Source organism: Vulpes vulpes, chromosome 5, assembly GCF_048418805.1.
Source record: "Vulpes vulpes isolate BD-2025 chromosome 5, VulVul3, whole genome shotgun sequence".
NCBI lineage: Eukaryota > Metazoa > Chordata > Mammalia > Carnivora > Canidae > Vulpes > Vulpes vulpes.
The window spans coordinates 17,928,025-17,943,720 of NC_132784.1; the positions used below are offsets into that span (position 1 = coordinate 17,928,025).

At 34.2% G+C, this 15,696-nt stretch overlaps 1 protein-coding gene across 9 annotated transcripts in view; it reads left to right on the top strand.

The window, feature by feature from the left end:
* The window catches only part of RAB3GAP1 (RAB3 GTPase activating protein catalytic subunit 1), a 97,654-nt gene that overhangs the window by 34,590 nt on the left and 47,368 nt on the right, over window positions 1-15,696 (top strand). For all 9 annotated transcript variants that reach the window (XM_026015549.2, XM_026015548.2, XM_072757619.1 and 6 more), the window contains 3 exons: window positions 6,629-6,748; window positions 8,163-8,328; window positions 12,882-12,981. In XM_026015549.2, the coding sequence (XP_025871334.2) occupies window positions 6,629-6,748; window positions 8,163-8,328; window positions 12,882-12,981 (386 nt within the window). The remainder of the gene's footprint in view (window positions 1-6,628; window positions 6,749-8,162; window positions 8,329-12,881; window positions 12,982-15,696) is intronic.

Sequence of the window (15,696 nt, forward strand, 5' to 3'; positions counted from 1 at the left end):
TGATAAGTAACTAAATACAAAGAATCCTCAGAAAAGTTAAACAAGACTTGGTTTTACTATATTATCTAAATGTAGTTTTCAACAACACAGGAAAATGTGACCCATACAGAAGTGGGAAAAAAGTTAGCAGAAATCAACTCTTAGTGGGCCCAGATGTTGGATTGAGCAATAAATTCAGTGCAGGTATAAATATGTTCAAAGAATTAAAGGAAGTATATTTAAAGAATTAAAAATATGCTGTCAATGAGTCAAATAGGAAATCTCAATAAGTAGAGACTATAATGAAGAACCAAATGGAAACCCTTGAGTGGAAAGTATAACTAAAACTTTCACCAGATGAGCTCAGAAGCAGATCTGAGATGGCAGAAGAAAGAGTGGGGATTTGAAAGATTAATAGAAATTATCCAATCTAAAGAACAGAAAGAAAAAAGATTAGAGAAAAATGAACAGTACTTAGGAAATCTGTGGGTCAGTGTCAGATGTTCCAGAGCATACATGTAATAATGGCTGTCCCGGATAAAGAGAAAGGGCAGGAAAAAAAATACTCAAAGAAATAATGGCTGAAAACTTACCTAGATTTGATACAAAAAAAAAAATATTTGTGGACCCAGGAATCTTAGTGAATCCCAAGTGGGATAAACACAGCAGACCACATCTAGACACATTGTTGTCAACCTGCTGAAACCCAAAGCAAAGAGAATCTTGAAAGCAGCAAGAGAAAAATGACTTGTCATGTACGAAAGAACAGTACTATTTGCTGAAAAAAACATTGGCGGCCAGAGGGCAGTACAGTGACATATTGAGTGTTGAAGGAAAAAAACTACCAGCCAAGAATTCTATATCCAGCAAAACTATCTTTGAAAAAATAAAGATGAAATGCTAAGATGAAATGCTAATGAAACTGCTAAGTGCTGTTATATAAAAAAAGAGAATTCATTGCCGGGAGACCTACCTTATAGTCAGTATTGGAAAAAAAAAAAAAAAAAAAAAAAGAGATGGTAACTTGGGTCCACAAGAAGAAATGAAGAGCATTGGAAATACTCTAGTAAATACAAAAGGGATATTCTCTTAATTCAAAAAAACCATAAGATTGCTTAAGGAGTAATTATAACATTGTACTGTTGGGTTTATAACCTATGTAAATGTAACATAAATGAGAGTATTGCACAAAGGAAGGGGGTAGGAAATGGAGCTATCCTGTGTAAAATTTCTAGATTTTATCAGAATTAATCTAAATAGATTATAAGTTAAAGGTACAGATTGCAGTGTCCAGGGATCTCTGGGAGGATGAAATTGAAAAAAAGAAATTGTTTATTGAACACTTAACATTTTCTCAGGTATGTTGTACATGCTAGGTATAAATATGTTCAAATTTTTTTTTAATTTATCATTACTATTTTTGGTGATCTATTATTTTATGTGTATGTTCTTTATACTATTTGAAGAGGCTCTGAATATATTTCTTTCTTTCTTTTATTTTGAAGCGGGGGAGAGGGAGAGGGAGAATTTTAAGCAGGCTCCACACCCAGCACAGGGCCAGACATGAGGCTCAATCTCACAATCCTGAGATCATGACCTGAGCCAAAATCAAGAGTTAAATGCTTAACTGACTGAGCCACTCAGGCACCCCTGAATATATTTCTTTCTAAAGTAAGAAAGAAACTTTACACGTAAGAGATGTAAAATGGTAGCATTCAAAGTTGGTGGTATTGGGCAGCCTGGGTGGCTCAACGGTTTGGCGCTGCCTTCAGCCCAGGGCCTGATCCTGAAGACCCAGGATCGAGTCCTGCATCAGGCTCCCTGCATGGAACCTGCTTCTCCCTCTGCCTCTATCTCTGCCTCTCTCTCTCTCTCTCTCTCATGAATAAATAAAATCTTCAAAAAAAAAAAAAAAAACAAAGTTGGTGGTATGTTTTCATGATTTTCCTTTGCATGATAAACAACAGGTATAACAAATACTGCTTTTTGTTGTTGCTTGTGATCTTTATCGTAGCAAGAAAGAAAAATGTAACTTAGAAATGATAAAAATGAATGATTGTCTTAGCTTTCTCAGTTGGAGATTGTGATGCTAAGGCACATTTATATTTATTATTTAACATGTACCTATGTAATCTGTTAGATAAAATAGTTCTATTATTAAAAATAGCCATAATGGGATTTTTATTTATGTTGATATGTTTGAGTGCCTAATAAATTTAAATTACTAGGGACACCTGGGTGGCTCAGTGGTTGAGTGCCTGCCTTTGGCTTAGGGCATGATCCTGGGATTGAGTCCCATATCATCAGCTCCTCAGAAGGAGCCTACTTCTTCGTCTGCTTATGTCTCTGCTTCTCTCTCTGTGTCTCTCATAAACAAACAAATAAATAAATAAAATAATAATAATAAATAAATTTAAGTTACTAGACAAGATACAGAAATATTTATTAATGAAACTTATTTTACCATTATACTCCCTCTTCACTCTTCCCATTCTCTCCTCCTCATCCCTCCTTTTTCTACACACACATTAAAAGGGGGCTTAAACGTCTCAACCAAGCAGGAAATCATGGGAATTATGGAGTATGTCCATATTTGTATTTTATGAGTATATCAGTTATATGTATATATGTATTTTTGAGTTTTTGATTTAGGAATTTTTTTCATGAGATTTTACCATATATTCTGATATAATCATTTCATGATTGCCTTTATCATGCCTTACTGATTGCCTCAGTAAACTTTTTAATAATACCTTATTTTTTTTTAAAAGGACTGTCAAGTATCACGTAATTAGAGGGTTCTGTAATTATTTACCTATTTCTTTTTCTGTTGAAAGGTTGTTTTGAGTTTTTACAATTAAATTATTAACCATGAACATCATAAAATCTGTTAACCCATGAACATCATACAGTGCATAAAGGCATACATTGTTTTTGTGCTTTGCTTTATTGTATTTTGCAGATACTGCATTTTTCTTTACAACTTAAAGGCTTGTAGCAACCATGGATGTGTTGAGCAAGTATATATGTGCAAGTCTGTTTTTCTAGTAGCATTAGTTCACTTCTGTGTCTTGCAGATTTCAAGCCTTTTCATTATTATTCTAATTATTATCTGTGATTTCTGAAAGCTCAGAATATGGTTAGCATTTATAAGTAATAAAGTATTTTTATTTAAGGTATTTGTATGTTTTTTTATATGATTCTGTTGGCACACTTAACAGATTACAATTTAGTGTAAAAATGACTTTTATATGCATTGGGAAGCAAAAAGTCATTGTACATGCTTGATTTTCATACTTGCTTTATTGTGGTAGTCTGGAATTGAACCCTTCAGTACCTTCAAAAGGTATGCCTTCATAGCTTTGTGCATTTGTATGAATGTTTTTGTAAAATAGATATAAATATAATTAGTACAGAGTTTGTGAATTTTAAATATTGATATATTCCTCTTTTTTGTCTTCCAAAAATGTTTTAAGTTTATACCACTACCTGTAGCATGTTCCAAACTCTTGCCAATACTAGATCATACCAGTATTTTGTATTTTTTGCCAATTTAATTGGTAAACAATGATATCTTCTTTTAATTTTATTTTCCTAATCACCAGTAAGGTTGAACATCTTTGAATAGAATTTTTTGATATTACTTATTATTTAGAATATTTATCAGTTTTGATCATTTGTATAATTTATATTGTAATAAAACATAAAGCATTTACCATTTTAACCATTTTTTAAGTATACCCTGGTGTTGAGTATATGGATATTTTTGCACAACCATTATCACTATTCATCTCCAGAACTTTTTCATCATCCCATATTGAAATGCTGTACCCATTAAATGATAACTGCTCAGTCCCTAGTCTGCCAGGCCCTGTAGCCACTATTTTACATTTTACATAAGTTTGACTACTTACTCCATATATTTTATTTAAGTGTAATCATATGGTATTCATCCTTTCGTGACTGGCTTATTTCACTTAGCATCAAGTCTTCAAGGTTCATTTTGTTTCCCTTTTAGTGGTGAATAATATTTCACTCTCTGCATATATCACATTTTGTGTATCCATTCAACTATTGATAGACATTTGGGTTGTTTCTACCTTTTGGCTATTGTGGATGAGGTCTGTGAGCAGGCATGTTCTAGTATTTCTTTCGGTCCCTGCTTTTAACTTTTCTAAGTATATATCCATACTTGGAATTGCTGTTCTATATTTCACTATTTGAAGAATCATTATACTGTTTTCCATAGTGGCTGTACTATTTTGCTTTTTGTACCAGTCATGCTCTTTGGTTCTCATTTCTTCATATCCTTGCCAACATTTGTTATTTGTTTCATTTTGCTTTTTATAATAGCCATCCTCGTGGGTGTGAAGCAGTATATCATTTGAGTTTGATTTACATTTGGTTTGATTTACATTTCCCTAATAATTAGTGATGTTGACCACATCTTTTCATTTGCTTATTTTTCTATTGTATATATTTTTTGGACTAATGTCTATTTAGGTTCTTTGTTTACTTCTTAATCTGGTTGCTTGCTTTTTGTTGTTAATTTTTCTCATTTTTTAAGGCCCCTCCTTAATGTTTGCTTACTTGAAGGCATTGTCTGAGGCCTCAACTAGGTCTAGTACAGATAGTAAATCAGTGACAGATATTGATTCTTCAAAGGTAATAATAGTAACTGGAAAAATACATTACAATACAGAGAAGAGAGCATAATTTAACAGGAGTGATGGGGTGGTATTTGAGGTAAATCTTCAAAGAAAGTATCAGTCAGGTACTTATAGAATGAGGGAAAACATTCCAGTTAGAGAATGTTTTCCCTCATTCTATAGAGGACACAGTTACTTTTATTGCATATTTACAGAAAGTAGTTCAGTTTGGCTTATTTGTTATTGGGAGTATACACTGGCATAGTTTGTGTGTGGAGAGGGAGAAGATAATTTGGCAGCAGCTATAAAAAATACAGATGTTCTTTTATCCAGCAACTTATAGGAGCTTATCCTATAGTTATATTTGTAGAAATAGCGGTAGTATTGTTGCAGTGGCATAAAACTAGAGACAGAGTATTGATCAGTAGGGAATTAGCCTTTGAAAAGGAGGTACAGAAAGCATATATAATCTTATTTGAGGGTAGGGTGAGTACATAGATTATTTCTGGAAGAATAACCAAGAACTGTTGACTGTAGTTTCACTCTAGTGTGGGTGATGACATGGGGAAAAATGTTCACTTGTTTTGTTTTCTTTCTTCCAAGGACATTAAAAAAAGAGAAAAGTGTATTTTTAAAAGCCTTTAGAGTTTAAAATTCATAGCTCTGGATTCTTTCCAGTATTTAATGCCATCTCTGCATAACTAGTATTTGAATTCAAGGGTGGGAAGATGGAGGCAAGGTGAGAAGATGAAATTTTTGTCATCTAAACAATAAACAGATTATGGGTTGAAATGTTTTTATTTTTTATTTTTTTTTCAATTTTTATTTATTATTTATGATAGTCACACAGAGAGAGAGAGACAGAGAGAGAGGCAGAGGGAGAAGCAGGCTCCATGCACCGGGAGCCCGACGTGGGATTCGATCCCGGGTCTCCAGGATCATGCCCTGAGCCAAAGGCAGGCGCCAAACCGCTGCGCCACCCAGGGATCCCATGTTTTTATTTTTTAATCTTTATCCCTGGGGGATTTCTTGAGAATGTTCGTAAAAATAAGCATTCACAACCCTACATACCAGAGTTAAAATAAATTAGGCAAATGAGTAATGCCTTTCATAAATTAATTTACAAAAATATTAAGAATACATTTAGGAATGATTAGAACAGGAATTTTCAATAGTCAAAATTAACTTGACCTTATATTTTTGTAAAATTTGGCCACAAATTTGTGGCTTTTAAAGGACTTAACAACTAAATGAGAAGTTCTCATTTTTGTAAGTAAGATACTGTAGCAAGAGTAAGCCATTCTCTGATCATTTTGTGACTCCTACCTAATATGTGTTATTGAGTAAAATAATACAAGAATTCATTGGAGCTCCAGGGTGGCTCAGTCAGTTAAGCATCCGACTCTTGATTTTGGCTCAGGTCATGAACTCCGGATTGTGAGATTGAGCCTGGCATCTGGCTGTGCACTGGTTTGGAACCTGCTTAAGATTCTCTCCTTCCTTCTCCCTCTGTGCCTCTCTCACCCTCTCTCCCTGTCTTAAAATAATAAAATAATTTCTTAATTAAGTAAACCACATTTTCACATTTAGATAGTATAAATACATGATGGCTGATAATTATTTTCCTCTCATTTAGGAAATCTATCAAACTTTATTTTTCCACATTAGTATACTTAATGTTAGCAGTTATCTAAAGCAAGATTTCAGTTTTGGAAACTTAACTTTTAAGGCAAAACTGTTAATGCTTTTTCTTTTGTGATTTCAGCAAATTGCTTTTCATTTGTCAATTGAGAGGAACTAGGTGAATAATGGATGTGTTTCACTAAATGAAGGATATTCACATTATTGTCAATTCAGTTGCCATTGAAAAAAAGAGAAACACCTGTAGCTCAGACATGCTAAACACGAGGGAGATTTTTTTCAAATTTTTCAAATAATGGTTTTGTGTTCTGAAATTTTCCCTGTTTAATGACAGTAATTCTTTTTTTTTTTTTCTTAAGGTATGGACTCCGAGAGTTTGTGGTGATTGCCCCTGCTGCAAACCATGATGCAGTTCTCAGTGAATCTAAATGCAATCTTCTTTTGAGTTCTGTGTCTATTGCTTTGGGAAACACTGGCTGGTATGTGGACATTTTGAATAGCCAAGATAAAGAATTAAACTACTTTTAATTATAATTTATGAAGAAAAATGGTTCTTAAGTTAGACTTTTTAAAAGAAATTCTTAGGATTCCTACTAGTGCATTATTCTTTTGGAATATCATGTAGAAGGACAAACTCAAAACCTCTAGTGAGTACATTTCTAAAGGGAAATTTACTGAAATATTCAATGAATATTTGCATGAAGACTAAATTGTACTATTTTTTGTTTTGCTTCCAAATGTTCAGTTTATTTAAATTTTGTTACAAAATCTAATACTCAGACTTGGAAATGGAGCATTGTGTTGTTCGACCTCAATTGAGATTGCCTGTTTCAGGTGACTCAGACTTTTTGCTGCTCTATGTATTGTCTGCAAATGACTGAAAGTGCTGAGAGTATTGATTTTGGGGTTACAAATAAATTTTAGGGAGTAGGCTTATTTTCATACATGCATATCTGTGAATAAGGATAGGCTCTATAGTCAAGTGATTAAATATTTCACTACCAGTGTTGGTTTGATTTGTATTATTTCATACCTGTGAATCAAATTTTATTTTGCCTTTGAAAGGCTAATATGATACCAATGCCAGCAGGCCTGATCCAGACCCAGAGAGAGGGTCCTGGGATGTGTGCAGGATAAAAATAAAACTTGAGCCATTAGGAGTTGAAAGCAGAGTTTATTAAAGGCATAGAGAGCGTGCAGGTACAGGGTATCTGGAAGACTCAGGAAAAGAGGAAGTCTCATCTTTGCTTGGGGTCTGGGGGTTTTTGTTGAGGATCATGGTTTGGCATACATATTCTCTCAGGCATCTGAGAACTGGTTAAAACAAAGATGAGGGCTCAGTTGTTATTCCTTGGAGCCAGGGTGTCTTGGCATAGAGATACCTAGTGCTGGTGGTCTGGAATATGCATATGATACCTTTGTCTGGTCATTCTCACCTGGTCCTTCTTTAGGTGTTATCTATTCTAGAGAAATCATCAACTCTGTATCTCTTACAAGGAGAACATAAACTATTTGCATTCTGAGCCATGTGTAAAGTGAGGGTTCAGTTCCTAGCAAGAATAGAAGCAGGAAAAGGAGCAAAAAGCAGATTTTTATGGAATCCTTCAGTTTCCCTATCTTACTATGATTGTTTCTATTAAAAAATTTTTTATTGTGCCTTTTTTGACTTAGTTATTTTAAAATAATTTTCTGAATATAAAGTGCCACTAGATGATCATTTCTTCAGCTTATTAGTATACAGACAAAAGAAACTTGATAGTGTCTCATAAGTCTGATGAATGATCCTTGCTAAGTATTTTTAAATATTTGAGATTAAAGTAATAGGGAAACTTTTAGGAATTACTCAGTGTTTAATAAACTTAAAGTCCATTCCCATTTAATTGTGTCCTACAGCCAGGTGCCACTTTTTGTGCAAATTCATCATAAATGGCGAAGAATGTATGTGGGCGAATGTCAGGGTCATGGTGTCCGAACTGATTTTGAAATGGTTCATCTTCGGAAAGTGCCAAATCAGTACACTCATTTATCAGGTCTGCTGGATATCTTCAAATCAAAGATTGTGAGTTTGCATTGATATTGTCAATCTTATCTGGGATCCAGATAAAAGTAGCAATTTAGTAATTTTATTGAGTATGTAGAAACATTTCTCTGTAATATTCATGTAATTAGTTGGAAGGAAGATATAATTGACTACATAAATTACTATGTATGTTTAAAGAAACAGTATCTAGTTATATTTTTAGTGTACTAATGCTAAAAAACAAACTAATATTGCTCAATTTGTTAAGACTTATTTACTATGTTATCTCTTCCTACTCCTTTTCCTCTAAGTTGACCCTTAAACATCACAGGGGGTAGAGCCCTGACACTCTCCCTCCCCTGTGCACAAAAATCCACTTATAATTTTTGACTCCCCCAAACTTGATTATGTCACACCAGTTACATAAACATTTGATTAACACATTTTGTGTGTTATGTGTATTACATATCATATTCTTATAATAAAGTAAACTGGAGAAAAAATGTTACTAAGAAAATTGTAAGGAAGAGAAAACACATTTTTATAGTATTATTATACTGTAAATAGCTTATCTATAAGTGGATCTGCATTGTCAAATCCATGTTCAGGGGTCAGCTATTGGCAGTGTCAGCAGCTTCAGGTAGCTGCTTATTTAGGACTTTGTGAGCTCCTTGAGGTGTCAACACTTTGGTTTCTGAATTGTCTCCCCTGCTCCATCTTTATTTGATTCGATTTTTTAAAATGAATCTGGCTTATGTTTTACGACTGCAAGCAGGAAGGCTAAATGGAATATACTTAGTATATCCTTGGTGTTCTATAAAAACACTATCAGATAAGGGGGACTTGTGTATGTTACTCTGAGGTAAGAAAGTAAGTTGAGGAGCTATTAGAAAGTGAACAAAGCCAGATGAGGAAATGGGGGATTGGATCCTCTACCTAGAGAAATAAGTGCTTGACAACCATCTCACTGAAGTGATCATACTTTATAAACAAACCGATAATAAGATGTCTCCTAGAATGATACATTGAATAGAATATATTATCACCTGTGTTGCATTCCTGCCTAAAATATCTAACATAAGTTAAAACATGAGGAAACAATCTCATTTCCAAAATGAGCCATATTTTGCAAAGTAACTGGCCTAGACTCTTCTAAAAAGTTAGTTAGTACCGTGATTGGCAAAAAAGGATTGGGAGCTGTTTAAATTAAGGGAGACTAAAGTGACATAATAGGTAACTGCAATGCATAATCCTTGACTGGATCTCTGACCAAAACATAATAGCCAAAAAGGATATGATTGGAATAATTTTAGCATGGAGTATATATCAGAAAATAGTGCCAGTATTAAAATTCTTGAGTATGATAATTGTTTTATGGTAATTACCTGCTGAAATATTTAGAAGTGAATACCTACAACTTCCTTTCAAAAGGTTCAGCCAAAAAAAAGGTTCAGCCAAAAAATTATTTACATTTATATATGTGTGTGTATCAAAATGTTAATAATTGGTGAACTTTGGTGAAAGTCACAGGGATGTTAATTATGCTGGCTTTGCAGTCTTAAGGTTGACAAGTTTTAAAAAGGAAAAAATTATGAGGAAAATGCTGAAATTCTCTTTTAGTAGGTATGGTTTCTTAAATATCGAGGATTAAAACTTAATTTCATAAAAATGTTTTCAGTGCGGAGGTAGGCACAGTTTCTTGTGTTTATTTCCACTAAAAGATTATCAAAGCATATATTTCAGAGAGTTCCATGTATGGGTATGTAATTTTTTCCCCCCCAAAAAAACTTTCTGGGCTTTGAAATGCTTTAAGTACTGCTTCATTCTACATGTGATGTTTTGGGAAAGATTTGATAAAGATAAGTATGTATATATTTTGTCCATTTGTTTTCCTTTGCTCTCTCACCAGAAGAGTTTTCACCAGAATATACAACTCTCTCCAGTTGTATATTTTTTGATCATGTTTCTGGTCAGATGCAAATATTGATACTTTATCCCTTCTTCTAAAACAGTAGTGAACATTATTTTCGTAGATCTTTTATGCCCTTTATTTAGCTGAACTTCTCTTTACTGAAACTAGGGGCCACCACTTTGATCTCTGGAGTCTAACTTAGATTATGATGGCTTATTAGCTGTTCCTTAAAAAAAAAAAGTGTTCTAGGGGCGCCTGGGTGGCTCAGTTGGTTAAGTGTCTGCCTTCGGCTCAGGTCATGATCCCAGGGTCTTGAGATTGAGCCCCACGTCCCTTCTTAGCAGAGAGTCTGCGTCTCCCTCTCCCTCTGCCAGCATCCCCACCCCCTGTGCATATGCATGATCTCTCTGTCTCAAATAAATAAAATCGTTCTTTGAAAAAGTGTTCTTAATCAGTTCATCACATCATCTGGCAGAACGTTCAAAAAGCTCACTCACCTAGATAAGAAACATCTCTCAAAATTGATTTTTTTAAGAAGTAGGCTCCATATGCTATGTGGGGCTTAAACTCAAGATCCTGAGATCAAGAGTCGAATGCTCTACCCACTGAGCCAGCCATGCGTCGCTCAGAATTGATTTGACAAGAGTTGAACTTATTATAATTAAGAGTTGCTTTGGACACTTATAAGAGTTTTACATAAAGATACCCGTTATGTGACTCTTCTGTAATGTCTCTCTAAAGCTATCTTTATAAAAATTACCCTTTAACATCTGCTTACAATGTTCCAGAGTACTCTTCACTGGAAGGTTATTTCATTTTCACATACATCTATAATTTATTAGAAAAGGCTCCCTTTTGGTAGGACTGGGTGGTCAGTTTTGCCTTTTGGAGTATATAAAATTTAAATTCTGCCATAATCCTCTAAATATTTGAAAATATACATTCTAGTCTTTTCATTTAGACATTTGTTCAACTATTCTTTATATTTCATGGTTTTATGCTCTCGAATGTTGACTTGGATATGTCTCCTTTACAACTACATCTCTTCATGTTTTGTGGAAATTTTGTTTGCAGGCTCACTTTCTCTCCCATCCTAACTTACAGCTCTGTAAGCTATAAGTAGGTTGCTCCCTACCTGTAGAAAATTTCAGAATTGGGTTTTTAATTGGTGCTTGGAGCCTGTTGCTCTGGTGATATTAGGAATATTGCATAGTCTTGGAATTACTGAATTGCTTGCTTAGATTATGAGAGTATTTACCCCCTTACAGAGTAACTCTTCCCAGCCCATAATGTCCAACAAAACTACTGTACCAAGCAGATGTGCCCTGCTTCCAGTGTCTGCCTTTAAGCAGTCATGCAATGTGCTCACTCTGGGCAGAGTTGAACTTCCACTTCTGTTTTAATGCAGTCTGTAATCCTAGGCCGTCACTGCCACCTTTCACACCTGGAACTCAGCAGTCATGTGTCTTAAGCTCCACTTAAAACTTTGGATTTTGTGTACCTTTTTAGGGCCCACAAAGATATTTTTATATCATGTTTGATCCTAGCTCTTTCTGGTTATCTTCTATATTTGTCTATGTTGCTATGTAACTAGAACAGAGGTTGTGTCAAAGCAATTTTTTTTTTTCCAAAGCAATTTTGTTAATGGTTTTTAGACTATTCATATCTTACTGTGGATGAACTCTCGTTTAATATTCAGACTTGACCAACAAGTCTTATTTTTCCTAACCAGCCAGAATCTTACCTTGCTTGTGTAGGACACAGCAGCCCAAAACTGACTTATCTTTTTTGGAGGCGGCCACTTTGTATTGTGACTATAGATTGAGTTTGTATTTGGTTAAAGCTACTAGTGACATTTATAGATGCTGCTGCTGGACTATATGTGTCTTAGTCTTTCTGGTCAGCAATAACAGCAACACCTAGTAACTGGTTAGATATGCAGAATACTCTCTCATTTTTATTTTCACATGCTCCCTAAGTGATTCCTAATATATTTAAGTCCTATTCCACATTAATGTAGGTTAACCATTATTAAGGGAAGCTGAGATCATAGAATGTTTGGATGATGTTGATTTTCATGATTTTTAATGAATGTAAATGAATCTAAATTTTCTGTTAACTGATTCATTAATATAAACTATTTTGCAACAGCGACCATTTATTTTGTTTCCAGGTAGCAGTTTATTTACTTGTTTTTTTATTTAGTTGTTTTTTTTTTATTTACTTTTTTTACAGTTTATTTATTTACAGTAAATAAATTGTTTTACAGTTTATTTATTTACAGTAAATTATTATTACAGTTTATTTATTTTATGTTTTTTTATTTACTTGTTTTACAGTTTATTTACTTGTTTTTTTAGATTTGTTTATTTATTTGAGAAAGACAGTGCACCTGAGCCCATGTGAGTTGGGGGAGGGACAGAAGGGGAGGGAGAGGGGCAAGGAGACTCCATGCCAAGCAGGGAACCTACAAGGGCTCAACACACAGCCAGCACAAGGGACTTGCATCTTATGACCCCAAGATCATGACCTGAGCCACAATCAAGAGTCAGAAGCATAACCATTGAGTCCTCCAGTTAATAGTTTAAACAGCTTCTTGTTCATGTAATTTGCTCTCTGGCATTGTTTATAAGATACTTTTTAAAAAGCTATACAGTACTCTCTTTGTATTTATTTCCAGGGATGTCCTTTAACTCCTTTGCCTCCAGTTAGTATTGCTATTCGCTTTACGTATGTACTTCAGGATTGGCAGCAGTATTTTTGGCCTCAGCAGCCTCCAGGTGAGATAATTTAGTGTATTTAACTTACTGAATATAAATGGTAAAGAAAATATATTTGGAAATTGAAATTATTTAACAGTGGGTTTCAAGTGTTTTAAGTTTGAAATATTTGTAATTCATTCTAAATGGAGTATTGCTGATTTCATTGCCTTTATCTTTTTTTTTTTTTTGCTCTTGAAAAAAGCTCTGAGGTTTGTCCTAGAGACAGCATTACTCGATATGTGACAATCTGTTTTTGAAAGCTATTATTTATAAAGCATCCTCCTGCTGTGGAGCATCATGTGCTGCAAATTAGTATGTAGTGAATGACTTAAATATCTTTTTAGAATGTAGTAACGGAAGCCACCTCATAAGCTGAGAACCTTTTGGAAAGTAGAGTTTGAAGAAGAGTACTAAGTGTAATAAGGAAAGCAGGAAAAAAATGTGTATATACACATATACTTAAGATGTGTAGAGCTCTAGAATATTTTACTTTAATGTGCTCTTGATGTAATTAAAGCCAATTTACCTCCTTAGCCATAAAGCAATATATGATTCATTCAGTAATCATTAATTATAAGCCTATAATGGGCCAGCCAACCTGGGATGTTTGGGGTGCAGGTATGAACAACATATTACCTAAGTTCTAGAAAAGTTCACCCTACTGGACATATAGTCTAATTAAGTGAGGATTTGGTTCCTGGGTATTTCTCTCACATACAAGTGTAATTATATTCAAGTATAATAAGAAATGTAATGCAAATTTATAAATCATTACAAGGATTTTACCAACCTAAAAACATTTTTTCGTCTACTCCCCCCCCCCATGAAAAAGAAATTAGAATAAAACAATATTCTTTACTATTTATTTTTGTTCCAAGTAGTTTTTTTTTTTTTTTTTAAGATTTTATTTATTTATTCATGAGAGACACACCTGGAGAGGCAGAGACATAGGCAGAGGGAGAAGCAGGTTCCCTCCTGGGAGCCTGATGTGGGACCTGATCTCAGGACCCTGGAATCACGACCTGAGCCCAAGACAGGTAGATGCTCAACTATTGAGCCACCTAGGTGCCCCGGTAGTTGGTTACGTATAGGATAGAAAACAGGTAGTTTTGGAATGATACTGGAATTAATGTAGTATGTCCTTAGCCTTTGGTAATTATATGTGCTACCAGCATTTTATTGTATATATCACAGAATAATTTGAAACTCTATGTACAATAAAAGAATTGCATCTAAACTATAGCAAAGGGAAATAAAAGCTAAGCTGATAATTAAGTTAGAAGAAAGACCCAAACGTTCATTTTGCTAATTTTAGTTCCCAGACAATACCCTCCAGACAATTTGTAGCCAGTTTCTATGTGAAGGTTTTAATTTCTGCCCTCTTTTTCCTTTTTTCAAAGGTTGCTCTGTTGTTAGTCAATTTTTAATATTTCCCAAGATGATTTAGTTTATTGATGATCTAAGAAGAAGCCCAAGAGCCAGAATGTTAGCATCATAATTTTGATTGCCAGTAAGGCCTCTTTGTTAGTGTTCTCTTGCCGATTCTTTTTTATTTATTTATTTATTTTTGCCGATTCTTTTTTAATGGAGACCAAAATAGAACCATCTTCTGCGGTGAACTGAAGGCCATGTAAATTTTTAATATTTTCTTCTTATAAAGGGAAGGAAGGGATTTGAACATGTAATATGGGCCAGACCCTGCGCTTTTAGAGAGGGAGGAGAGAGAATATGGAGGTGCAGAGGGGGAGAGAGTGGGGCTCGTTATGGGGCTTGCTTGATCTTACCCTGAGATCATGACCTGAGCTAAAATCAAGAGTCAGGTGCTTAATCGACTGAGCCACTTCTGAACTTTTTTTTTTTTCCTAAGATTTTATTTATTTATTTATTTGAGAGAGGAGAGACACAAGGATAGTGACAGAGAGAACATGAGCAAGCAGGAGCAGGGAGGAGAGTGTGAGGCAGGCTCCCTGTTGAGCAGGGAGCCTGACTTGGAGCTCAATCCCAGGACTCTGGAATTCTTAGCTGACTGAGTTACCAAGGCACCCCCTTTTCTGAGCTTTTAACTGAATTAAAACTTCTGCACAGTTATGATCTAGTAAAAAAATTTAGATTACTGATTTATAAAATATGCTTTTTACATATTTTGAAGCTCTTAAAGATTCACATCTTGTAATAAAGCTGGTTATTGTAATCTTTATTATTATAAGCATTCTTTAGTTGGAGAAATGGAATTGACTTGAGAAAATTTACTGAATCAAGTAATTGAGCCATATTTAGTGACTAATTTTAATTTGGTTAGGTTGTAGATAATTATCAAGCATGATTTTAGCAAATCTGGGGAATATTCATAAAACAACAATAGACTCTAATTTGTGAAATTCCCAGTATAGTGCAAATAATGAAAAGCAACCATCTGAATTATTTCAAAGATAAATAAATCCTTTGGATGTCTTTTAGAAGTGTTTATTAGTTCTTTAAGATTGGTGAGGGGGGGAGTGACTTACCTTCTAAATTCTCCTCTAATCTCAGATACTATTCATAACAGAAAGGAAATTCTTTGTTAAACTGAAAGTATTTCCATGTACTACCAACTGAAATAAAAATTTATTAATGATACCTAATTTGCCATTCAGAAATTATTGACAGCAAAACCGATGAATGTAGGTTGATGATTAAATTTTTTAATACTTGGATAATCTTTCTTTTAGATGATATTAATCACATTCTTAGAAA